Source organism: Chrysochloris asiatica, unplaced genomic scaffold (genome assembly GCF_000296735.1).
Source record: "Chrysochloris asiatica unplaced genomic scaffold, ChrAsi1.0 scaffold00023, whole genome shotgun sequence".
Taxonomy (NCBI): domain Eukaryota; kingdom Metazoa; phylum Chordata; class Mammalia; order Afrosoricida; family Chrysochloridae; genus Chrysochloris; species Chrysochloris asiatica.
In genome coordinates, this window is record NW_006408541.1 from 24,585,062 (window position 1) to 24,611,616 (window position 26,555).

Consider the following 26,555-nt stretch of genomic DNA (forward strand, 5'->3'; position numbering starts at 1 on the left):
CTGCCACCCCTTGGCTGGGCCTGGCCCCTACTCACTCTTTGCTCTCATGAGCATTGGTCTGCGGGACAGGCTCTGAAAGGCGCATCTCAAACTCATTGCAGCGCAGGGGAACCTGCTGGTAGTGTGTGATGAGGTCATAGAGGGAGTCAAAGACGAGATTGTCTGTCAAGAAGAACTTGGGGGTCCCTGCATCCTGCCTGGAGTGGATGCGACAGTGCTGAACTTTCCCATTCCGCCTGAGCAACAACAAAGGAGTCAGTGAGAAGGAGGCCAGAGTCTTGACGACCAGTCCCCCAAGCCTCAGAGGGGAGACAGATCTCAAAGGCGCTCTGGTGTGGGGCAGAGAGTAGGGAGTGGAACGTGAGGGATATGGGTGTTTGTAAGAGAGAGAGACTGAGAGCAAACTGCATTCCACATGAAAGGCTAAAGGTGAGTGAGTTACCAGAAAGACAGCGTGTAGTCGCCCACGAAGGTCTCGCTCTCGCGCACCAGGAAGGAGCCATCAGGTGCCCCGGTCTCAATGCAGTACTCGGTAAGCAAGCGCTCAGCGATGTGCCGCCCGTCACGACCAGCCCCGAGCTTCCCGTGGAACCACTTTTCGCTGGAGTGCAGCTCTGTGCTGCCGCTGGCCTGGGGGTGAGAGGCCACAGCAGCGAGGCTCAGCTGTTACTTTGACCCCAGCCCTGACCCAGCCCACGGGAGCCTGGCCCCTCACCTCCTTGGGCTCCTCCTCATCCTCATTGCCCTGGTCACTAGTGGTCTCCTCAGAGTAGTAGATCTTGCTGCTGGTCAGAACAAAGTAATGAGGATACCATTCCTGGAAGAGACCAAGTAGGGAACTGAGTCAGAGCGCCCTGACCACATTGGTCCACTGTACGCGACGCAGAGCAGCCCTCACATGGTTCACGGGGTCCTCCAGGTAGAGAATGCCATTCTTGATGGAGTTGCTGATGTCGTTCTCAGAGTACATCACAGACGTAGGCACCTCCTCATAGGCACTGCCCTCAGCCAGCTTCTTGTGCTATGGGAGATTTAGGGTATGGCTCAGCCAGTCCCAGCGCTGGAGCCCTGCTCATCTGAGTATACACTGACACTGAAAGGGCTGATGGCAAGTTGGGGCGGCGCCCCCTACCTTGATGAGAATTTTCCTCTTGAGCTGGTTGGGTGAGGGAAGCCCGTCGGCAGAGATGTCCACAGGCTTGGTGAGGAGTGTGTCCCCGAGGACCTTTCTGAAGTGCTGGGCCATGTTCCTTTGCTGGGCAATGCTGCAGTGATCCTCAATGGACAGGATGACCGGGTACCTGTGGGGCAAAGGACCAGTGGGGTGACAAAACAAGGAGCCTGTGATTGTAGGGTCAGGAAAGGCTCAGTCTAAAGAGCCCCTTAAAATTAGGGTGCCAAGGGCCTGGGGCATTGTATCTCTAGGGGAATGATCCAGATGGAGGGTGCAAAGGAAACCCAGGGGTGGGAGTCTGAGTCAGTCTCTTCCTGGAGGCTAAACCAGCAGTGGGAAAAGGAAGAGTGCACAGAAGAGAAGCAGCCTCCAAAGGAAGCACCTGGTGTCCTGGTGAGGTAGGAGACTAGCGGCCACAGGTATGTGATGAACAGGAACTAAGGAATGGGATGCAAGGGCAGGGCTAAGAAGGAGAAGATGGAGTGGTCAACCTATGGCCTAAAGAGACCCGAAGTAAGTCATTTTTGAGGCTGAGAAGGGCTTGAACATGTGCCACAGGCTAAAGAGAAGGACCCATGAAGAATCTGGGCTAAGGATACAGGAACTGGGAGTAACTTGGGAAGCAAAGGCTCAAGCAAGAAGCAGGAGTAGTAGGAACGAGAGGTCAAGAGAAAGGCTGCGCCTGGTGCAGTACAGGGCAGGGCCCTGGGCGTGTGCTGAGTCCCCACACTATGGTACAGGGGTGAGGGAGCTGGAAGCAGTCTGAGTCCCACCCCCACTCACTCTGAGGCCACAAAGGCATGCTCCTTGATGGTGTGCAGGACGTCGGAGAACTTGATCTTAGTGGTGAGGGTGTGTCCATGATAAATGACGGGCATCCCATCCGGGCCGTCCCAGCAGTCCACTGGGGAGCAACAGCACACCATGGTCACACAGCAGCCTTGTCCCCCCTGCCCCCTCATGCACACTCAATGCAGTGGCAGCCCAGCCCCACCTCCCTTAGCCCTAACCCCACGCACACTCAATGCAGCGACAGCCCATCCGCAAGCAGCGAGCATAGGCTTCCAAGGAGGACTCACTGGAGAACTGGTCCCCAGTCAGGTACCTGGAAAGAAGAGAGGCAGGTGTGGTCAGGAGGGTCCCTCCCTCCCCAAGAGTGGGCTGGGTGGGCTCTGTGAGCCCCACTCACGTGTTGTGTGAGGAGGAGATCCAGTAGTGGGAGAGAGGGTTGTTCATGGTGTCTGGACACACTGCATCCAGCTGGGCGTTCCACACACTGTTCTCCTTGGAGAACAGGAAGGTGACAAACTGGCAGGAACAAATATAGAAAAGAAGAGAAACTGAGTCCTGCCCTGCCCACCTGGACAGGGTAAGGTAGGAAGTGTGAGTAGAACAAGATGGCCTCCCTAGCTCCTAGGGCCAGGGGGCTTCTGCTCAGCTGCCCAATTCCCCCTCTGACACAGGGGTGCTGGGGGGGTCTCACCTCATCCAGGAAGAGGGATGGCTCCTCAATCTCCCGCAAGGGGTCTCTTAGGAAGCTGAGCACAAACTCCTGCACACGGAGCTGGTCCACAGCCCACAGCTCCTGGGACGGGATGGGCAGGTTGAGAGGCCTGCAGTCAGGAGGAACCCAGCCGCCCTTGGCCTGCCCCCTGGGCCTGGCCCAGCCATACCCACCCCCTGGTACTCCAGAAGGAACTGCTGGAACTCAGGAAGGGACACTCGGCAGAGCTCCGGCCGCTCCCCAGCCCTACAGGGAGAGAGAAGTGGAGTGTCCTGCAGTCAGCTGGCTAGCAGGATGGGACCAGCAAGGGGCCCTGGGGAGGCAGAACCCAGCTCCCACCAGCACAGTCACCCACAACAGTCCAGCTCAGCCACTGAGGTCAGGAACCACCCCCAGGAGAAATGAAGGGGAACCCAGGGCAGAACTACCCGCTCCCTCTTCAAACCAAACCTCAGGGCGCTGCCTTCCAAGAAGGGGAGGTCCATCTGCAGGAGACAGAAGCTGGTCAGAGAAAGCCTGGAGCCATGTGGGAAAGGGGCTCTCAGGAAGAAAGGTTGGGGCAGCAGATGGGGCAGGCCTTGAGAGAAGCGTGGGAGAATCTGCACCCACTGGCCCCCAAGCAGGCAGCAGGGAGGAGGGCTGATGCAAGCAGGGGTGGGGTAGAAGGAGATGGGAGGTGGCTCATGCACCGTCTTCTGGGCGCTGTACATGAGGCTGCGGTACAGTTGCGCAAACTGCCCGTATGTGATGTCCCCGCTGCGCTGCTCCAGGTCCTGATGGGACAGAGCAGTGTTTCCCGTCAGTCCCACTAGCCAGCCAGTGGCCAGGCCTCTCCGGCCCCCAACCCAGAGTGCTCCTGGGCCCTCACCGTCAGTCGCTCTCGGAGGAAGCGCATGTTGGGGACCCGGTAGTTGACCTGGGACAGCATATTCTTCAGGTCCTTGGCTGATATTCTGAGAAAACAGTGATATCCATGGCTTCCCTGAACCACGGACCTTGGGCTGCGTCCACCAAGAATCCAACTCAGCTGGAGCAGAACATGGGTCCCTCTCCTGTATCAGACCCCTCACTGTTCTGGGTGACCACATCCAGGACAGATGGAGGCAGCCTTCCTAGCAGGGCTCACTTGAAGGTCCCAGGAGGGGCAGCTCAGTAGGGATTCCCCACCTGCTGCCCAATGGGATGTTGGAAATTGGATCTTCAGAACTCGCCCTTCTCAAGCCCCATCAGTACCAGCCCCACAGTTTAGTGTGACAGGAGGTTGGGCACCCTCCTCAGGCTTATACAACTGCTGGTAATTGGCCATGTGGGACCTTAAGGTGCTCAGCGCCAGGGAAGAAGCTCAGTGGGAGCACACCAGGGTGGTCCGCTCAGGGTCTGTGCGAAGGGACACTGCTAGTCCTGGCAGCAGCAGCACAGGAGAGGTGACCAGGCACCAAGAGCCAGCCAGGGACTAGACCCAGAGGCCTTTCCCACTGCTATGTAACGTGGTTGCTACTTCTCCCCCAAGCAAAAAGGACTCTCCCATACCTCTCCCTAGAGCTCCCTCCAGTCCCCCACACTGCTCTCCTCAAACACTGTATCTCTCCATTGTCAACCAGCACACTGACACTGTGGAGGGTATGGTGTGGCATACTCCCTTTTCCACAGGCTTCCAGAACTCTGCACTCTCCTGGCTGATCACCTGGCCAGCCTCTCACCACCCCAGTACCGCCTGGGCCAGCCACAGGACCTCTTCCTGTCCTTGTTACGCTCACTGCAGTTGTCACATCAAGCCCTGTAACTCTGAACACCATCCACAGGCTTCCCATTATCCCACCCACTCAACTTCTCTCTTTCACCCCCCAAATCAGTGTGAGTGAATTCTGCTGGGCTCTACTTCTGAAATACTGCACAGGCAAACGCAATAGCGCCTCTGCTACTATCCACCTCAGTCAGGCCACTTCCACCTGCACCACTGAGACAGCTCCTAGCGGTCCTCGGTCCCACCACTCCTCTCAAACCTCTCCAATGGGTTTCCACCTCCTTCAGAGCCCTTACCTCAATCTACAACCCACAGTGGCCACGTAAGCGGCCCCAAGCTGTAGTCCTCTATGCACGTGGCTCGCTGGGTACACCAGGCCTGCTTCTGCGCACATTCCCTGTTTGGAAAGCTCTCCCCCCTCAGTACTGTCAAGGCTTACCTTCAATCTCCTTTTTGCAATACTCACTCGTGGACAAGACTTTCCCCTTCCTGTCCATTAAAAAATGTAGCCCCGCCCCATAACTCCCAGTCCCCTGCTGCTTTATTTCCCTCCATGGTACTTAACAATCACTCAACATACAAGGGGCTTCAAAAATACACTATTTACCTTTCAATTCCACTTTTTCTGAAATCCCCCTTTTATCAATTTTGCTTGTTTCGTTTCTGTCCTATAACTCCTCCCATTAGAGAATGCATGCTCCATGTGGTCGGGCTTTCTATCTGTGTTTGGTATTAGCACTTAAGGAGGATTTGTAAGTGACTAGACTAAGCACAGAAATACAAAGTCAGAGCTGCAAGAGGTGAAGCCGGGGTCTGCACTGTGGGTCTCCAGCGATTGGCCCTCTGGCTGCCACACCACAGTGTCGTAAATCCTAAGCCATGTACCACAGCACGGCCACAGGCCTTCATCTGCAGGACCCCTGGAGCCAGGGCAGTCCTACCTCATACCTGTCATGCCAGTTCTGTACTTCTTGCTTCTGCCCACAGTAGCAGGGACCAGCCGTTCATAACTGTGAGGATTGCTTCCTGACACAGCTCACTCAGACCTTCCACCCTAGCAAGGCCACTGAAGGTTTCTGCAGAAAGCTCCTTGTGCCAGAACCACCTGCCCCTCCCCATCTCCCTCCCCATCTCCACTCGGAGCAGCGCCGTCATGGGCTCCATGAATACAGCTTCAGGACAGGAGACAGTTGAGAACCTGGGTCTCCCTAGACCTTCAGGTTGTGGACTTAGTTCCTATTCTGGCTGCCCCCAGTCACTCTGCTGAGCTGGAGCTGGAGCTGGATGCCTACCGATCTTCACGATTCCGATCCACTGAGTAAAACTGCTTTCGAAGCCACCTGGAGAGAGAAGTCTGAGGTGAGGGATACTTCTTTAGTTAAGGCCAGGGTCATGGGTCCCTGGGCGGTTCTTACCTCTCAATCTGCAGGGGTGTGGCTGCCTGCAATGTATCCTCCATCAGCCAAGTTAATCCCTTGATCCACATGTTTACTTCATCCTCAGATGTAGCTGTGAGCCAGGGGCAATCAGCTGAGCCGAGGGCCTACCTCCCAGGAACCAGCGGGCAATCCCCTCAAACAAACCGCCCCCCAGCCCCTGGACTCTCACCTTGAAGGCTCAGGGTCTTCAGGCGGAATTCCATGCCATATAGGATGACAAAACAGTGGGACTGGTCTGGCCGGAAAGCAGGGTCCTCTTGATAGCGGTCAAAGTCCCGTGAGGTCTTCCCTGGGCGAATCTCCTTGATCTCACGGATATCAACTGGAAGTAGTGAATGTGTCAAGATGGGGCTGGGGGTGTCCCAGAGAGATCATGACTAGAAGGGAGCACCCTAGTTTCCTCACCTACTCCCATATGCTTCTTCAGTGCAGGTGGGGTTCCCAAAGACAACCCCCAACCCTGGGCAGAGCAGAGAGCTGAGGTTGTAAACATGCTGGGCTGGGCTGGAGACAGACCTTGCTAAGGGCTGAGAAGTCAGAGGGCTGTCTTGGGGTACAGGGAGCTCTACCTATGACACCTCTCCCCAGCTCTGCAAACATAGGCCCACCACTTGGATCTTGAGGAAAGCAGGACTCCAGAGGAAGACAGTCTCCAACTTGGTCTGTGACAACCACTTCCCAACACAAAGAACACACCAAACAAACAACTAGTCCAGGGGCGGGACTTCAGGATCCACTATAAGAATCTGGCTTGGGTTTAGGAAGTGCGGCTCCCTCAAATGGGCACACATATGCCTCACACACAAACACACACATCTCACACACAGACACAAATGTCTCACACACACACAAACATGCCTCACACGCATACATGTCTCTCACAAACACTTCACACACAGACACGCCTCACACAGACACAAGTCTCTCAGACACACACATTTCACACAGACATGTCTTTCACACAGACACACATGCCTCACACACACACTCACACACAGACATGCGTCTTTCTCCACACACGCCCCACACAGACACACAACACGCCTCACACAGACACATCGCTCACACACAGACATGCCTCACAGACACACAGAGACACACGCCTCAATCGTACACACACATCTCTCACACAGAGGCACATGCCTCACACAGACACATCTCTCACAGACAAACATGCCTCACAGACACACAGTTTATACACACACATCTCAGACACACACGTTGCACACAGACACACATCTCAGACACACACGCCTCAGACATGTGCCTCTCACAGAAACACATGCCTCAGACACACGCCTCACAGACACACACAGCTCACACACACACGCCTCACAGACACACAGCTCACCTCACACATACAGACACACACGTCTCACACAAGAGGCCTAAGCCTGGCCCCCTTGAGGCACACACTGACCAAGTGTTGCACCCGTAAGCCTAGCTCACCCTTTCTACCGGGGCCAGCTTCCTATCCCAGCCACCCCACCCCTACCCTCACACGTCGCCTGGACGGGGCTTGCACACCTCCACCACTGATGTGAGGGACTCTTTCAAGCTTCTCGCCAACTCAGTTCTACCATCTGCACAGCACAGTACTTGACTGAACAAAGTCTCTGGAAGGTAGAAAGCGCCTGTGTGGACCCAGCTCCACCTGGCATCTGCTATATGGCCTCGGGGCATTTGAGAAATGGTAACAAACAAGAGCATTGCAAGTCTATGTGGCCACGGCAGGAGAAGTAAATGCTAATTCCCTTCCTCTGCTCAGGCAGAAGTTCTGATCCAGGCCTGGAAAGGATCCTGGCTATACCCCTACTCTGCCCCAGGTACTACCTGGGATCCTGGGTAGAGGGCAGGCATTCCAGTCCAGTTACAAGGGGGCTTCAAAGTTTCATGGGAAAAATTCCATTAGCTTTTCATTGCATTTGTCCACAGATTTTCTGAAGCCTCTCTGCCCCCCTACCCACCCCTTACCTCTGGTAAAGAGATGGCAGACCTAGGGAGGATCAGGGAAAGCGGAAGTCTGGCTTTGTCCACAGAGATGATGATTTCTGAGCACTCTCTCAGGTCTGGAGCCCAGACTGGCCAACCCCACAAAATATACCAACTGGGTATACTGTTTTGAGTAGCCCAATGTCCCGAGCCTTTGCCTTTCTGTCCTGTCCTTGAATCACAGCCACAATTCCCTGGCCCACTTTGAACATGGGGTATCACCTCTGGCTCCAGGCCCAGGTCCCCAGACAGCTAACAGTTAACACCTCTCAGTAAATAGTTACTCTCTTCCCTTATGACCTGATCTCCACAGGAAAGCCCCACCTTTTCTGATGGTTCCTCTGCCTCTCAGTTCTCACCCAGCACTCAACGTTCCTCAGCACCTCAGAATCTCTGTATAACAGTTAGGATCCCATAGACCCCATGAATCCCCTCCAGAAGTTGCCCGCTGCCAACTGAGAGTATGCTCCATTAGAGACCCTTCAAGGTCAGTCATGATGGGGTGCAGTGACTTCTCCCCAGCTTTTTGCCCTCCCACCTTCTCACCTTTACCCAAACTAAGCTGGATCTAGCAAACATAGCCAGTGCTTTTCTGACTCCCCACATTCATTTCTTTCTGGTCCCTAGCCCAGGAAATGTCCACCTCTGTTCTCTCCCAAAAGGTCCAATTCCAAAGGCCCTCTTGCAGCAACCATCTGCTTGACACCTCATTCTTGCCTGGTGCTGACAGAAAAGACTGAATGAATGGAACCAACAAGTGGCAAGAGCAGGCACCCAAAATAGGGAAGGCAGCAGGGTGGATATGGAATAAAGATGTACAGTTAGACTCAGTACAAACATGGAAAGTGGGATCTAGGTCACCAAGACCCCAGCTTGAGACAGTTAAAGTATTTCTAAGGATGGAAAATTTAACTTGGAGATGTTTCCTCCAAGGAGGAGAAAATGCTCACATCAGTCAGTAATTGCAGAACCACCACACACTCTGCCCTTTGAAATAGAAACCAGAATGCTTTTCCGGTGCAGAACTGTGGCAGCCCCCTCCCACACCCTCTTACAGACATGGACACACACATAATGCCACACACACACACACACACACACACACACGCGCGCACGCACACGGTCCAGGCCTGGGTCCTCACTCTCAGCTGCCTACCCACCTTTATAGCGTATCCAGGATGTGGCTACCAACTGGCAAGCAGCTGGAGGTCTAAAGGCAGCTACTAGGTCCTCCGCCACCCCAGTACACTCCAATACATGCAGGTATATATGCTTGTCTGGGTGTGTGTGACTCCCCATCCCATGACCCTAACACACACGGCTGGTACCCCTGGCCTACTCTGTACCCTTGGACAGATTTCTGCAATACCAGCCTGGAGGCAGAATAGGCCCCCACTCCAAGACAGGAACCAGAGAGACATAGAACAACTCAAGGCCAGGTGTCCAGTTCTCCCATGTTCTCAGCTGGTCATACCTAGTCCCTAGTACTTCTTCCTATAGGTGGTACTAGCCTGGCTGGCCCTGATTCCCTCAAACTTCATCAAGCCAGTGACAGGCCCCAAGGTGTAACATTCTACTAGATTTTTGGAAGCCACATCCTGTGCTACTTACCACCAACACAGCAGTCCCCTTTCCTGTAAGATGCCAGTCCCAGGGACCGCTAGCATAGGGAAGTTGCTAGCTCTGGTTGGGGAAGAGATGGCTAAGTTGGAACCTGCAGTGGGTCAGGAAGGGCAAGCAGGGAGAACTCTGCCCCACTAGAAGCACAGGACACCTATGTTCAGGGGAAGAAAGTGAAAGCCAGGGGTGCCAAGGGTCTCTCTGTGCAAAAACGGGAGGCAGGAGGAATAAGGGGGACCTGACAGAAGTTAAGGTCGGGAGACCACAACTGGAGAGCCAGCCCAGCCATAATCCATGATGTGTAGCAGAAGGACAAAGGCCCAATCTGCAGGCTGAGTCTCAGCTCCGTTGGAAGCTACACACAGCCTCTACGAGTAGACAGGCCCTCGCAATGTCATAGGCACCACCATTCTTAGCATGGCTGAGAGACATAGTAACGAATCAGTGGCTTAAGGCACTGAAAGAGATCTGGTCCCTAGCTTTTAATTATCCACAATGCCTCATGAAGGAACTGACTCAGCTCCTGGAGGGACTATGGGATACTGGGGCTTACATCACATCCAGCTCTGAGGGCTGACCATTCTCAGGAGCTAGGCTGCCTGGGGCTTCAGTCCTGAGGCTCGGCTCTGCTCTGCTCCTCCCACTCCTCCAGGAAACCTGCCCTGCCCATGCCCTTCCTGAATACTGCCCAGTGAAGGAGAACCAGGGAGATCTGGATGGAGCCCAAAGCCCTAGAAAGACTTTGCCATCAGAGTATGTTTGTGTAGAAGTCTGTCTGCATGGTACAGGTATACATGGAAAACTACTCCCAAGAGTCTTCAAGACTTGCCCAAGGCCTAAATTTAAGTTTGGGAGTAGGATATGATTTCAGATCTTTTAGTCTCCCATTCCAGGTCCCGGGTTCACGCTGTGGGATCAGCACTGGATTACTAACCACAAGGTTGGCAGTTCAAACCTACCAGCTGCTCCTTGGAACCCCTATACAGGGTTGCTGTGAGTCAGAACCAGCTCGAGAGAACCTACAAGTCTCCCGCCGTTCCAGTAAGAGATGGTGGTGGGGAACACATGACTCAAGACTGTGAGGGTGCTGGTGACCTCTAGGGTGCTGTAGGCTCAGGACGCGTGTGCTCTCCTGTGAACCCACGGACCCCAAGGGTTCCATTCCTCCCACCTAGAGCCCCTGAGGGTCACCTTCACGAGGAGGAGGTCCAACCTCACTTCCCTTCTGTCTGAGTGTGCCCTGGTAGCCTTTCCACCTGTTCTGCCCCTTTCTTCTCTCCTTGCCCGAGGCAACAGAGAACAGAGACTCAGAATGGAGTGTCTGGGTCAGGAGTAGAGCATTTGTCTTTTGGACCTGTTAGTGGTGCGATTTCAAGCAGTCCTTTTCCCTTTAAGAGAGTCACTCTTGTCATCTGTGGTACCTCCTGCAACACAATGCCAAGCACCCTGGGGCCTGTGAAGCTAGAGACCAAGAATAGGTATTGTGGCTGTTCTTTGGGTCAGCTTAGAATGGGGCTCTGCAGGAGAGAGGCCACCACCCTTCAGCCAACACCCAATCTCTTGGGTGGGGAGAGGAGGGGTGCTGATCAGGGGATACACTAAGTGGCAGGCAGCCAGTCTGGAGCCTGGGAAGTGGGGAGAAGACAATGACCACAGAAGGCCAGTCTTTGTGCTTGGCTCCTCTGAAGGTAGGGCTGCTTCCGGTCTCAGATTCTCACTCCTCCCCCTCCCCCAGCCTGCCACCAGCCCTCCTCTAGCTCAGTGCTAGGGACCACCAGGCTGCAAGGTCATGCAGGGCTGTGCAGAGGGCAGGATTCCTGCTGACCAAGCTGAGTTCCAGCACAACAGGAATTCTAGGAATAGAAAGTGGGCGACAATGACAGGACACTAAGCTCTTTCCAGGGTTCCTCAAAAGGCAAGGCCCATTCTGCCTGGGGGCATAGAATTATGACCCCAATGAGGCTTCATCCAATCATCAAATCTAACTCCCTAAACCTGACCTGGGTTCACAGATCAGGAATCCAAGTTCTAGTGTCTCCCACCCCCAACAGGCCTACAGACAGCTACCCCAATTCGACAGGCACATTACCTACACATCAAGCAAAGGGGTCTAAAGCGGTATTATGAACAAGAAAGCTGACAATGTGGGTCAGGATGCACAGCCCCACCTTCCTCATTTGCAAAGTGGGGACCACTACCCTGACACCTCCTCCCTAGTTGTTGTTGTTGTTAAGAGAAGCACAAGTGATTGTACAAGGAAGGAATGGGAGGGAAGAATGATGAAGATGTTGTGCAAATTGCCCAGGAAACCAGGACAACAAAACAGAAGGAAATGGTACACACCACCAATATCTGGATAGGAACATGCTTTCACTGAAATACTGCTATTAAAAGAACGCTTCCCTTTACAAAGTGCAAAAGTTAACTGATCTAAAATGTAGAAGAAACTATTTATAGATGCATGTAAATAAAACATGTAACTTAAAACTCTTTAGTGATATACCTTGGGTGGGTCCCATCCTGGAGCCGTGATGGCACAGTGGGTTACGCATTGGGCTGCTAACTACAAGATTAGCCGTTCAAATCCACCAGCTGCTCTTGAGAGAAAGATAACACTGCTCCAATAAAGATTTACTGTCTGGGAAACTCCACTGAGCAGTTCTCCTGTCTTCCTTTAGAGTCCTTATGAGCCTGAATCAACTTGATGGTAGTGAGTGCCGGTGGCCCCCCAATTCCCTGCAAGTCCTGCAGAGGAGCTAGAGGAAGGTAGTGGGGGCCCAGCTCTTCACAGGAGGCTCCAAGTCCAAACAAGGCAACAAAACACAAGACCCCAATCTGGCTCCTGCCTACCCCTGAAACTCTGCATATCCTGCTCTATCTCCTCGTCCAGTGTGCCACCATCTAGGCCCCTCCTGGTATGAAAACTCCCGCAAGGAAAGACCCCTTCTCATTCTGCTCTCCATTCCCCACAGAGTGTTTACAGAGCGCAAGAGGGCGAGAATGAACCCAGGAAACTAGACTCCAGAGCTAACTATCTACCAGACGCAGCCAGGGCCATCGATGGTTTTCTGAAAGAGGTGGCACAGTGCTCAGCAAAGGCCAAGGGGCAACAACAAATACACAGTACAGTGGTCAGTGAGGTGACTGTAGGGACAAAAAAGAGGGAACTGGCACAGTTGTGGGGCATGGCTCCTGGGGACCAGTGAGAACCACAAGGAACTATTGGAGCTTTGGGAAAAGCAGAACAGTAAAAGGCCTTGCTTCAGCGTGCCCTGTACACGACCGTGGCTTATCTGGTCATCAGCCAAGGCCACCAGGAAGACTCAGGAAGAGGGGAAGGAGAGGAGGAAAGGTCATCCGAGAAAGCACTTATCAGTCTCCGTCCCATGTATAGTCCTAGTCCCCCTCACAACCTCTCACTACCCCCAAACACAGGAGGCCCAGATCTGAGGGAGTAAAAACCAAGCTAAGCCTTCTCACTCAGAGAACATGGGGTGAGCGACAAAGGAAGCTGCAAGGGGAAGCCACTGCCATCTGGACCCATGTTCTGCCAGCTCCCTGCACTTCAAATCCCCTTCCCCTCAGAGAAAGCCAGGGACCCTGTACCCCTAGGCTCTCACACCAGTCAGGCATACAGCAGCACTTCTGAGAGGGACAGAGTTGACCCCTAGGAAGTCAAAGACAGAACCTGGGCACAGGTGGGGAAAGACCCTAATACAGTAGCAGCTAGGGGCATCGGATGGCCCAGCAGTTCCACAGCCCATGAAAGGAGCCAGGGTCCCCTTCCAACTCCCACCTCCCAATAGAAACACAGTCCCAAGTCTGATGGGGGGAGGTTTCCCCAAGCACCTCCCAGTTCCTACAAAGGCATGTGGAATCTTGGGGGTGGGTAGCTAAGTGTCTACATTGTACAGATGAATAATCAGGCTTGAAGATTCCCTGGTCAGGCAGTCATCGGCAATCCACCCCTGGGCAGTGGGCGGGAGGCAGTGCCCATTCCAAAAGGCACATGGGGCATCATGTCCACATGATGCCCCAGCAGAAGTCAGGGATCTGTTCCCAACTGGGACATGGACCTTATTTGGCACTGGGCCCCTCTCCACCTTATTAGACAGGAAAAGGCAATTTGCACATCCGGATGGAGGCCCCCTACCTGGAGCCCTGTATCTCTCCTGTTCGAACTGCTTCAGGTCACAGCTGTAAAGTGTGATTCAGAGTCATTTGTTGTTGTTAAGTTGGTTCCGACCCATAGCGACCTTGTAGAGGGTTTCCAAGGAGTGACTGGTGAGCTTGAACCACCAACCTTGCAGTTCAAACCGACTTTGTAGTCTAGCGCATTAGCCCACAGTGTTAATACACCATCTGAAGTCTAGATGCTAGGGGAATCGCTTCTTTGGAGCAATGAGGAAATGGACAGATAGGGGCTCTTCATGGTCACAGGGTGATTTCAGAGCAGAATAGGGACTTCCTGTGGTGTCCCCACAGCAACCACAGCTCCCCTGACACTGGAAATACAGAGAAGAAGGAGGGCAGCCACCTGGAGCCTCTACAGCCCCAGGCAGGCAGCCCGCTTTCCCGGAACCCAGCACTAATCCCACCCAGTAAGTCCCAAAGGAAGGAGAGGAAAGGAAGCCCCACCCAGAGTTCAGACTCAAAAGAAAGCTCAGCAGTTATCGATTAGGTTTATTCATTCAGTCTTCCGATTAAACATTTATGAGGTATCTAGTCCATGTCAGGCCCTGAGCGGGTCCTGGGTAAAGAAAGATCAATAGCACATTTGAGTTCCTGCCCCGGAGAAACCCCCTGCCTGGTGAAGGAAACAGATGGGGCCGCAGATAACTATGAGGTCATACAAAGAGTGGAGCAACAGGGAGATGCCTGGTGCTGAGGGTGCAGAGGAAGCGGACAGCTGCACTTGGAAAATCTCAGGCTGCTTCAAGGTGCACACTGATGCAGCAGAGTGCTGTGTTCAGGGAGCTCAAAGTACCACTGAAGAGAAGAGGAGAAGAGAAGAGAAGACAGCTCAACACTAGCACTGACCAGCGAAAACTGCAGCAGGAGGGGGAGGCTTCCCTCTGGGCTGGCTGGTGGGCCGACGTCCCAAGTGTTCTTTCCCCTGTTCTTTCTAGGTGGCCTGTGTCTGACCAGTCCCTGGCTCCAGAAGAGAGGTTGTGGACCCATCCAAAGCCAGGTCCCAGGGGCACCCAGAGTGCCAGAAGGCCCATACAAGGCTCCTGTAGCATATTCAGAGTTAATGTGTGTCACTCCTGCCTCCTTCCCTGAGTCTTCAGCAGCAATCCACACAGCAGGCCACGCTCTCCCTCTCTAGAAGTGGACCTATGCCCATGAAACACTGGCCTATGCTTCTCCCTCTCATCAGTGTCAACCGTCCTACAGTTTAAACTGCCTCCCAGATACAGACAATGCCCGGGCTGCAAGCAGGATCAGTTCTTAAGTGTCTTCAAGTGGAACATGTAGGTAAGTTGAAACAGATGCACCAGGTTCTACTTTCAGTGATTTAAGAGCTTCACATCCAGCAAGTGAAGGTGACTGTGATGAAGAGTTTGTGATGAGTAGGGGTTGGTTCTCCGGTAGCGTAGTGCTTATGAGTCCGGCTACTAACCTTAAGGTCAGTAGTTCGAAATTACCAGCTGTTCCGCAGGAGAAAGACAAGGCTTTCTGCTCCTGTAAAGTTTTACAGCCTCGGAAACTCTATATAGGATGACTATGATTCAGAGCTGACTCCATGGAAAACCAGTTCAATGATTTCAAAGTAAGGGCAGAGCAAGTAGGAACTGTTCTTAAATACCCAAACATTGTATTAATTTCTTGTTAAAATTCCCTCATTTAATCCTTACAAACAAGCATATGAGTGTGGTGGTGTGCCATGGAGTCAGTTCTAACTCACAGAGACCCTGTACAGGGTTTCCGAGCCTGTAAATCTTTACGGGAGCAAAAGCCTCATCTTTCTCTGGCATTAACAGCTGGTAGTTTCGAACTGCTGACCCTGAGATCAGCAGTCTGACTCATAACCACTACGCTACCAAAGCTCCTTAACCATCAAGCCTGTTACTCTCCAGTCAATTCTGACTCAAGAGTGATCCAAGCTGTAATCTTTACAGAATCATGTTTCTCCTACAGAGCAGCTGGTGGGTTCAAACTGCCAACCTTTCCATTAGCAGCCCAATACTTAATCTGCTTTGCCACCAGGGATCCTGAAGTAGAATAAAAATCACCATTTCACAAGTAGGAAACAGCACACAGAGAGCTGTGGGTGGCAGAATCAACATCATTTCAAAGCCCAAATTGTCTACCCACTGTCTTGCACGGCACCTCAGAACACAGAGTGGGAAAGAGAAGGAATTCCAGGCTGCTTCATGCTCTGCTACATGGCAGCTCTCGTCAAAGTAAAAACCAGATGTGTATTTTAAGGTTATCTGATTCTCTCTTTGCAACTAGACGGTAAGCTCCTTGGGGGCATGGGCCATGTCTACAACCTTCAATGCCACAGTACCTGGCAGGAACAAAACTACACTGAGAGAGTCACCGCTGCCCAACCCCTTCATGCTCACTAGAAACATGAAACCAGGGCACTGTCCACCTCTCCCAGCCCTCCAGGCCCCCACAGGACCCTTCCACATGGCACGGGAAAACAGAGTGGATAAGGGAAACACCAACAAATCTGGAGCCTCCTTTAAAAGGAAACAGGAATTTGTGACTGGGGGCTAGCATGGCAGCGCTGTACTGGGAAGGCGGATGGGAAGGGTGAGTCAAGAGTCTTTCCCTGGCAGAACTCCTCAGCTGCCCACCGTCTCACCATGCCAGATCTAGCTTCTGCCTCTTTGGTTTCTGTATTACAGCCACCATGGTCCCTTTCCCTCTCAGGGGGAAGATGTAGAATCAGTCCTTAGAGCCTCAATACAGATGGGAAGAGGTTCTACATAACTAAGGGAAGCTAACTCAGACACCCTCTTCTGCAGATCCCACTGGACTCTCCAGCCTCCGGCCACACTCCCTTTGGGCTATGCCAGTCCACACCAAGTCCTTTTCCTTGTCCCCTTCTGATTCTTGGGGAAGCAAGGCCCCAGCGAGCAATCCAGTCTTTGTTCTCACCCCAAGGGGACAGGGAACTCACATACTCACTGTCTCCCCAGAAAGCAGTTCCATCCCCAGAAATCACCTCCCCTATGGAGAGCTGGTTCATCTGTAAGCTCCTTTTCCTGGTTTTCATTCCCCTAGTTCTAGACTCTAAAGACAGTTTCTCAGTCCACCTCCCTCCCACCACCAGCACAAGTCTCCCTGAACCCTTGTGCCCTCTTGGGAGCAGTCCTGTCACCTCACTAGAAGGAATGCTCCCTGACACAGAGCCCTCTGCTACCTCTCCCAACCTCTTTGGTGGGTATACTAAGAGCTCACAAGAAAGCAATCTCAGTTAGGAACTGAGCAGCTAACAAACATAACAACACTATACTCAATCCAGCTGTGGGTGAAGGAAGAGGAGATCTGACCCTAAAAGGACCATCAGGAAGAATAACACCTGCAGACCCTCACAGAAGGCCCATCACCCCCTGCCCAACCTCCCAGCTGATAGAACTGAACTGTACCCCTCACAGCTAACCTCCTGTTGAAAAACCTGTGGGACCTATGGTCAACTGAGGCCCTCCTCCCATCCTTCCTAGGGTTAGTAACCCCATGAATCAGGCCCATGCTTTCTGCGCCTGAGGTTGAACCACTCAATTCCATGGGGCTAAAATTCCCCCACCACACACTCACACCTGCATTGCCTGAGCTCTGGTGTGGTCAAAACCTTACTCCCACCACAGGAATGGCCAAGTCAAGGCCAATCTGACCTCTGGGCAGCCCCTAAACAAGCACTTCCTTCAGAACTTTTCAGCTGTCTTGTTCCCAGGTGTTCAAGAAAACAGGAAGCTGACCCCTAAGTGAACTGCCCACCTGGGCAGAGAAAGGATTAGACTAGACACAAACAGTCAAATGCGCAGTGGCCCAGCTTCTCACCAGTCCGGCCAGTTTTCACTGCCACGGCCTGGAGTCAGATCGCCCACTCTTCACCTTGCTACTAGGTACTTGACTGACTTTATATGGATCGTTTAACCAATCAATACAGGCATGCCAGACAGCAGGGGAAGGGGTCCACTAGGGCCAGGACTGGCTGTTGCAGAGATGTCCATTCTGTCTGGGGCCTGGGTTCAGTCTATAGCACATTAGCTGCAGTCTCCCACAAGTTGGCCAGGATGGAGGACTGGGTCGTGCCCTCTTCTCACTTCCCAAACCCAGCCTCCTCTGTGCCAATTCTTAGTAAAGGAGATGCCAGTCTGCTGTAGGCGAAAGCCCCGCCCTATTCACTCTGCATCCTGAGCCCTGTTGAAGCCAGGGCCACTGGCCAACCTGGGAAGGGGCCGGAAGGAAGCAGCAGAGCCTATGCACAAAGCCTACACGGGGCTATAAATAGGAGCCCCTCCCTGCTTCCCCCAGGATGGGCCCAGTTCCTAGGAGGTGAACAGTGGAGCAAGAGCTAGTGCTTGTGCCTGGGCACACAGCCACAGTAGCCTCTCAAAGGCTAGCCAAGCATCACCTCCAAAGGAATTAGCCTTGCAAGGAGGGGAGGGAGCCAGGAATGGAAATGAAACTCTTTGCACCCTCTCTTGGGACAGTACCTTTCCCCTAAGCAACCAACTCTACTGTCCCCACTGTCTTTTCCCTAACCGGAGTGTTTCAGGGCCAGCTCCTTCTCACACTATCCTTTGGGGGCTGAGGGTCCACTCTGGAGAGCCTCCAGGTGTTCCTATTCACCACTGTCCCCAGAGGGAGCAGCTGTGATAAGAAGCGGTGAGAGCCTCTAAGTGTGGGCTGAGAGCAGGAAGCTGTGGCCACATAGACCAGGGCAGCTCAAATAGGGGCATGTGTGTCAGAACTAAGCTTAAGAGACCACAGTTAGGTAAGGACACAGTGATAGCAGCTCAAAGTCTGAATACAAAGGAGCTGATTTCAAAGACCCCACCCAAGGCAAGTCTTTTGACTCATGGATACAACAGTCCACTCTGTCTCACTAGGGAATTCAACTCACCTTTGCCATCCCTAAGGCACAGAAATGAATTCCCTCCCAACCTCAGGCTTCAAATCCTTCTCCAGCCTACTCTGTCCAGTGTTCAGGATGTGCTACTGAGAGTCATACGGCCATTCTCCAGGGACAGTGTGACAATGAATGCCTTGTGATGAACATGCACATAAGGGAGAGAGAAACCCCTGTTGCTGTCAGCTGCTAAAATGTGGGGAGATTGCTTGTTCTCAAGCGTAGTTGCCTATCCTGACCGACACAGCAGCTGCGGCTTGTTTCCTTCACAGCATTCACCATATCCTGTCATTATTTCTTTGGCTGGCTGGCTGCGCCCTTTCTGGCTGTCTCTACCCTAACCTTTATGTTCCCTGACAGCATCTGATCCGCTCACTGTTGTAGCAGTGCCAGTACTGAACCACACACGGCTTGGCACAATTAGCAAATGCCAGCATCCAAAGCTAGAGAAGCTAAAGTGGTGTCTCACTTGTTCAGTGAGCTAGAGTCCCAAGAGAATGGCTTTGTTTTGTTTTTAGGGAAAAACATATGCAGAGCTATCATGCTAGAGATCTATCAGCCTGTCACTTTGAACAAATCAGAGAAGCAGTCTTCCATGTCATTGTACCTTACACAGTGAGTGTGGAGTGAACCCTGGAAGGGCCCTTCTTAGAGCCTCTGCAGCACAGACTCCAGCCTTCTGTATTCTCCTGTCACTGTGAACCAGCAAAGAGCAAGTCAAGCCACTGGTTACACAGCCTGGATATGTGGGAAAGATCTCAGTAAGCCAACATTTCAAAAGCAAGGATGAGGAGAGCAAAGGTTTCTGAATGGAGGCAATGAGTCCATTTTGCCCACAGAGAAGTCTGAGGTGGTCAATTACATCTGGCCTGAGGGCAAAGACCAGCTATATGTCTACAGTTTAAAAAAGAGAAAAGCCAGGAATTCTGGTCCTATAGAACAGTTTATTCTATTATCCCCAAAATGAGAGAATAAATGGAACACTACAGCAGGAATCAAAAAACCTAGAGCGTCTTGTCCCATGTATCTGCCATGTGATCTTCTGCTTGGGGCCGTGGTTCCTCACCTATAGGAGAGGGTATCTTTGACTTCCTTTGATCTATAGAGTTGTTGAAAAGCACAAACAGTACCTAAACGAAACCAAGCCCACTGTCTCCCAGTCGAGTCCAACTCACAGTGACTCTATAGGACAGAGCAGAAAGGCCCCATAGGTTTCCAAGGCTGTGAATCTTTCTTCCTCAGAGTGGCTGGCTGGGTTAGTAGCCAGGCTCCTTGACCATGTGCAACCAGTTCTCCTCCTCAACAGTGGATGAGAAGACACTCTATGTACACTAGTGCACTATTCAAACACCAGGTTTTTCTTGTCATCATTCCTTTCTGATAAGACATTCTGATGTCCCAGTGCTCTGTGTAGACACTTAGGGAGGAAACAAAGAAAACACATCAGAAACAGACTCCAGCCCAGGTTGTTAGAGCAGCCACTTCAGGACAAGCTCACTAGAATTATACCTCTGCAGTTAATTATGATGAGAAACAAAGGAAGTATACACAGGCAGTCCCCGGGTTACAAATGACATTAAGTTCCTAGGTGTGTTTCTAAGCTGAATTTGTAGGTAAATTGGAATAAGTGCATATAGCTTTCTTGAGCCTTACCATAGTGCCAGAATAAGGCCCAAAGCCTCGCTGGTCATTTAAAAGCTGCATAGCAAGTGAAAGTGATGGTCATGAAGAATTTGTTGTTGGTTCAATCATTTCAAAGTAAGGCCAATTTCACATGACATTAAAGGGCAGTGTTCAAAAGTTGACATGTATAATCTGGGAATTTAATAAGTGCAACTTCCACCTAAAATCTTACTGCTCATCTATGATCTCATTTGATTATTATTAATATGCGAAGAATTTATTTTTATAGCTGAAGTTAAGTTTCAGATAGCTTAAAGTAACTTATCCAAAGTCACAGGCAAAGCTGAGACTTGAACCCAAATCTAACTCTAGCCAACTGCAGCCCAACAGCTGTTAGAGGCCATTCCTCACCTTTGGCTTGGCCTAGAGTCTTGCCACCTGTTACCATGCTGCTTAAAGATGTTCCCTCAATGAGACATAGACAGCATGCTCCTCTGAACAGAATGCAAGCATTCCAAACCATTCTCTTCCTTCTATTTCTCTTAACAGTCTCTTGAAAGTCCCCACTGGCTGCTTTAGTTCTGAGAGGGAACAGAAGAGAGTGAGCAAGAAAAAGAGAGAGAGAGAAAAAATTAAGTCTCCTAGCCACTGGTATCAGGAGGGACCAAGTCGCTGGAGAAGGATATCATGTTTGGTAAGGTCTGGAGGGTCAGAGAAACAGAGGAAGACCCCCAATGAGATGGACTGGCAAAGTGGCAGTATCAATGGACTCAAGCATGGCAGCAGTTGTGAGGTTGGCCCACGATCGGGCAGTGTTTCGTTCTCTTGTGAATAAGGTCGCTATGAGACAGACTCAGTGGCACCTAACAACAAGCCACTGATATCAAGTCTTTTCCACATCAGTTATTGTCTCTGGTATCCATGAAGCCCGGCCCACAAAAAGGGCACAGAGTGAGAAAAGCTGTGTGTGAGTTCGCAGAGGCTGTGAGGTGGTGACAGGAGAGCCTGCAGTGAAATCCTCCCTCCATACCAAGGCTGTGCATTACAGCACTTCCTGCAGACTGAGGGATCCCCACTGACACACTCAGACAATACTCCTCTAGGCTGGGCACTTGGAACTAGGCCACTATGATACTTCCAGGCAAGTGGCTGTCCCTCTGTAAGAATCAGCAGTGGGTAACAACTCTGACCACACAGATGAGTGGGTAACAGCACCCTCGGCACAGCAGGCGAGTTCTCACTCTTCCCCTCTGATGATCCTCTTGTGTTAAATACTTTAACTGTGCCACACTTTAAATGAAGCGCTTGATGCAGATTCTTGTTGAACCCTAATACAAACCCTGTGAAGAGGAAAGTGGATAAATTTGTTGCTAGCCCCTTTTTATGGATGAGACAGCCAGTGAGGTAAAGTCACATGCTCAAGGTCACAGAGCAATTAAGCTGCACAACAGGACTGTAACCCGGACAGTGTGACTTTCAGCCCCCCAAATGCTTAACTCCTAAGCTTGACTGTCTCATCCTTCAAGATATGGTCATGCCCCTTTCCACCCCGCCTCATCATCTCTCCTGCAAACTGCAGTCCCACACTGGCCTCCCATACATGACCTCTCAGACTGACAGACATAGTCCCACCTCAGTCTGTGCTGCCACCGGCTTTGCCCATAGGATGGAGTGTATGTAACTTACTGAGCAGAGTTGAGCAGAGCAGGGCCTAGCCCCATCTCTACACCTCAGCAAACACACTCCCGAGCCCTGCAGAGTGAAGGCCAGCCCTCAGCCCAGCACACGCAAGCCCCTCAATCTTTTAAGGCCACATCTTTTGACTCTTCTCTCAACCCACAGCTTACTAACCAGAGCTGGTGGCTCCGCACTCACACAGCTCCTGCAAACAAAACACCAAGCATTTTAATTACCAGGCTCCACGGCTGACTCTTGCAAGAGTCATGGAGTACTCCATGGCACAGAGCGTGTCTTCACCAGCTTTTGACTCCTCAGTGCCTAGCATTGAGCAAACAGGAGGAGGTGGCCAATATATTTTTAGGGAACAAATAAGTGCCTCTCATCCCAAGGACTGCCCATGGCAAGATGAGTGACAAAGATCTCTAAACTACGACTCAAGTCTGTCAGAGTTCTGAGCATGTGTGTATAGCACGTACGTACATATGTGAACCCACATGTGACACACACAGTATTCTGGTAGTGGCTGGTGGGTTCCAGGAGTAGGGGCACTCACCACTGCAGTAATGTGTGAAGCAAACCCCTTTCCTAGACTCACAAAAAAGAGAGTATGCCACAGCTGGACAGGGAGGTCTGACAGGGCTGTTGAGGGAAAACCTGGGGTGCTGAGGAAACACCAAGAGGCCTCACTTGCCTGGAAAAACTACAGTCAGACAGGAAGCACACAGGCAGAGAGGCTAGCTCTGGAGATCCGGACACGTGCTCTTGGCCCCTTTCCCTGCTGGGAACCACCAGCCAGTAAAAAGAAAACCCTTCATCATACCTGGCTGGGTCTCCACACAGGAAAGGACCCTCAGGCTCCTTGGAGCCCAGCCCTCCTCCCAGCTAGTCGGCTTCCCACACCAGCCCTAGCCAGCCGGTTCCTTGAGGCAGTTAGCTGCTTTCTTCTCCCATCTGCCCACAACTGTCATCAAAGCTACCACTCAAACACGAATTGTCTCTTTTAGTTCCTCTAAGGGCAAGAACTTGTTTCCATTCGGCACCTAAAAGGGCCTGATATTTGAAGTCTCTACTTAAGAATCAGCCAGACTTGAGTCAGCATCCATGGCTATTGTGCCCACCACTGACCCTCACTCTACTGGACAAGCTCACTAAACATGGGTCTGAACCGCCTCACCTTAGAAGACACCAGAGGGAAAGCCAAAGCCTAGAGAGGCTGACGCTGGCTCGGATATGAAGGTGGAGGCGGCCCTGCCCAGCCATGTCGGCTCTAAGCACAGGTTTCTCTTCTCAGAGGTGCAATGGGGCCCACGGGGAAGACAGCCTGGAGTTTGGCATCAACATGGGACTAGCAGTCCAGCCACTATGTGGAAAGCCGAGACTGTCACACAAGAACACTTGTACCTGTGACATCATTTACTCTCTATATTCCCTATTAACTCATCTGTAAAATGGATGGTAATCCAAACATCTCCCAGGGACCTTGTGAGTCTGCGCCTAAGAATCGTGACTAAGTCTCTCTCTCGATAGCACTTAGCAGGAAGTCTGTTATTGCCTTCTATTCACTTTTGTTGGTGTCTGTAACCAAATAAAAAGCCAATAAACCAGCAAAGAGACAAACACCGACCTGCTTCCTGTCACACCACCACACCAACTAGTGCCAAAGCACTTTCCCCACCCCCTCCCAACTCTGAGCCAAAGTGCTGCCCTAGAAATCAACAGGTGCTGGTCCCATTTCACAAGTGTCAAGTCAGAGGCAGTTCCTGGATCGAGTGTGCTGCCCATTCTCCCCCTCAGGCTCTCAGCCTGGCATGGTCTCCAGGATGTGCAGGAAAAGGCTGGGCACCTCAGGCACCTGGGCAAGACTGGACAGCCTAAATCTCCTCTGCTCTCTGGGCCCCATAGGCCAGGCCATCAGAGTCTGCAGAAGGAAGCTGCAAACATCTGAACCCTCGAGCAAGGTGAGCCCAGGAATGGGCAGCAGCAGGACAGGTGGGAAGTACCAATTCCAACCTCACAAGCATCAACTTGCCTTTTTATCAGGAGTCCTTTAGCCCCCAAATCAAAGGGACTGGGTCCCTTTCATACCCTTTGCCTAAACCCCCAGGCCTCTCAGTTTACAATTTACAGTTGAGATCACTGAATTTGCAGCTTCTTGCAGTCCCACCCCTGGGGGCAATCACTCCTGCCTCCATCCCCCAAGGACTGCAGACTCAGTGGACTAGACTGTCCTCTCCCCCACCCAGCTGCTTTCCGTTTAGGCCCCAATTTACAAACAAGAAAGTCACACCCAGGAGTCAGATGTGCAAAACTCCCAATACTTTTCTACAGAAACAATGTTCTGTGTGCTAGGTGAGTGGGTGGGTTGGGGCAAAACAGTATCATTTCCTCCCTTTTTCAAAGTAGCAATTTAGGGTAACAGTTAACTTGGTCCCTATCCCTGTCCCTCACCCACCCTCTTCTTCATCCACATTCCATCTACTTCCTAAGAATGGGGGACGATAGTTCTAGCCTACTATCGTTACTTTGTATTAGTAGTAACAGCTCACATTTCTTACAAGTTACAATATAGCAAGCACTGTACCAGATGCTTTAAATCCACGATCTCATTTAACCACCCTCTCCTGAAAAAGCATCTATGGGTGGCTATATTACTTCTAAGGAGCTCTGGTAGCGTAGTGGTTACGAATCAGGCTGCGAACCTTAAGGTCAGCGGTTCGAAACTACCAGCCGCTCCGTGGGAGAAAGATGAGGCTTTCTACTCCTGTAAAGATTTACACCCTCGGAAACCCTGTACAGGGTCGCTATGGGTTGGAACCGATTCGATGGCACTTAATAACAACAACAACAACATATTACTTCTAGGTAGTGTAGTGGTTACAAACTGGGCTGCGAACCACAAGGTCAGCAGTTCGAAACTACCAGATGCTCCACGGGAGAAAGATGAGGCATTCTGCTCATCTTTAACATAAAGATTAACAGCCTCGGAAACCCTGTTACAGGGTCGCTATGAGTCAGAACCGACTCCACGGCTCATAACAACAACATATTACTTCTGCATTTGGCAGATGAGAAAACTAAGGCTCAGAGAAGATAAGGTAACTGAGCTAAACCCCAGTCAGCCTTGCCTTCAACCTCCGTGCTACACACTTAACTGCCTTGTTAGTCATGTGCTGGGCAGAAAACAACGCAGCCTGCTGCCCAGGAGATGTCTATCTGGGAACCCTCAGGCACCCATGCGGCAGGCAGAGCACTCCTAACATCCTAGAAGTCAGGAAGGCGCTGTGCCTACAGCCTGAGGGATGTCCCCAAGGCCAATCCTGTTGGGGGGGGGAGGGGAGATCTGTCCTTCCTCCACTAATCTAGTCTCCCAAATCACTGACCAGAAATCCTGCCCAGAGGGAGACAGAGGGGCCACCATTTCTCAAGGGGCTTGGTCAGATATGGACTTTTAGTGAAGAATGGCGGCTTCACCACAAGACCTTCCTTCCACCCAATTCATCATCAGTACGCATGTACTCCATACCCAGGAAGGGCTGTGTGTGGGGGGGGTGTCACTTCCTGACCCCTTCCTCTACCCCTCCTGCTCTCCCTTCCCCAACACTAGGCCAGGGAGGGGGCGTCTTTGCAGGAAGCAACCCGTCTCTGGCTGCAGACCCCTCATCTCTTCACACTTGTGGGAAGGGTGGGAGGGCAAAGCTGAGACGCACAGACGCCCCGCCCCGTGCAGGGAAGAACACGCTAAGAGATGGGGACTTTTCAAAGCCCCGAACTCCAGCTTCTCACCAGAGACCTGAGCAAACAGCGGCAAGCTCAGGCCTAGGAAGGCAGAGGCAGGAAACCCCGAGCCGCCGCTCCCAGGACCCCGGGAGGGGCACCAAGAACGACTCCCCAACCTGGCTGCGGCCTTCAGGGGCCAAGTTTCAGGGCAAGCGCCCCCTGTGCCTCCAAATAAGTCTGTGCCCTGGCAGTGGGCTCTGCGGACCCACCCAGGCCTCCCAAACTCAGCTTGAGGACAAAAGAAGCGGCGGGACGGCGCGGCCCTGGACTTGCACACAGGCCCACCTCGCTGGCCCCACATCTGCCCAAGTTCTCCGTAAGAAGCCCGATCTGGGGCCCGCGGGGTTTCACCGAGCTGCTCTTTTCGGGGGAAGGGGTGCTGAGCGGAGCTCTTTTCGGGGGAAGGGCTGCCTCGGCCCCGCGCGGGGGAGTGGGCGTGCCATCAGGTGACCGAGGACCCGGATGCCCCCCGCCCCCGGTGACCACCAGGGCCGCGGCGGGGGTGGAATCGCTTGGGGGGAGGGGCGGGAGTTTGCCCAAGTTCCTCCCGAGGCGGCCCTCAGAGGGAGTGCACTTACTGGCCCCCTCGATCTTGTCGGCGCCGCGGCTCCACGTGATCTGCCGCGTCTCCAGCTTGACCTGGAAGGTCTTCCGCTCCGGCCGCTGCGACTTCTTGGAGTAGAACAAAGTCATGACGGTGCCCACCTCCAGGCTGCGGCAGAGGTGCAGCACCTCGGCGTCCGAGGGCGCGCCGGGCCCGCAGCCGTTGGCGCAGGGGGACGCGGCGCCCGCCATGGCCCGGGCTCCGGAGCGGCGACGGCAGCGAAGGCAGCTGAGGCGGTGAAGTCTGCCGGCGAGCGGGAGCCGAGGCTCCTGCGGGCGGAGACGGGGCGGGGCCTGAGGCGGGGCGG

At 52.6% G+C, this 26,555-nt stretch overlaps 1 protein-coding gene across 2 annotated transcripts in view; it reads right to left on the reverse strand.

Annotated features, from left to right (window-relative positions):
• The window catches only part of PLCG1 (phospholipase C, gamma 1), a 33,112-nt gene extending 6,652 nt beyond the window's left edge, over nucleotides 1-26,460 (reverse strand). For both annotated transcript variants that reach the window (XM_006839293.1, XM_006839292.1), the window contains exons 1-17: nucleotides 26,223-26,460; nucleotides 6,031-6,183; nucleotides 5,838-5,931; nucleotides 5,715-5,762; nucleotides 3,547-3,631; nucleotides 3,368-3,451; nucleotides 3,129-3,163; nucleotides 2,852-2,924; nucleotides 2,658-2,759; nucleotides 2,364-2,482; nucleotides 2,194-2,279; nucleotides 1,958-2,078; nucleotides 1,133-1,301; nucleotides 899-1,021; nucleotides 716-817; nucleotides 443-630; nucleotides 36-236 (exon numbers count right to left, since the gene is read on the reverse strand). In XM_006839293.1, the coding sequence (XP_006839356.1) occupies nucleotides 36-236; nucleotides 443-630; nucleotides 716-817; nucleotides 899-1,021; nucleotides 1,133-1,301; nucleotides 1,958-2,078; nucleotides 2,194-2,279; nucleotides 2,364-2,482; nucleotides 2,658-2,759; nucleotides 2,852-2,924; nucleotides 3,129-3,163; nucleotides 3,368-3,451; nucleotides 3,547-3,631; nucleotides 5,715-5,762; nucleotides 5,838-5,931; nucleotides 6,031-6,183; nucleotides 26,223-26,439 (2,000 nt within the window). In that variant the 5' untranslated portion in view covers nucleotides 26,440-26,460. The remainder of the gene's footprint in view (nucleotides 1-35; nucleotides 237-442; nucleotides 631-715; nucleotides 818-898; nucleotides 1,022-1,132; nucleotides 1,302-1,957; nucleotides 2,079-2,193; nucleotides 2,280-2,363; nucleotides 2,483-2,657; nucleotides 2,760-2,851; nucleotides 2,925-3,128; nucleotides 3,164-3,367; nucleotides 3,452-3,546; nucleotides 3,632-5,714; nucleotides 5,763-5,837; nucleotides 5,932-6,030; nucleotides 6,184-26,222) is intronic.
• Between the last annotated feature and the right edge of the window lie 95 nt (nucleotides 26,461-26,555).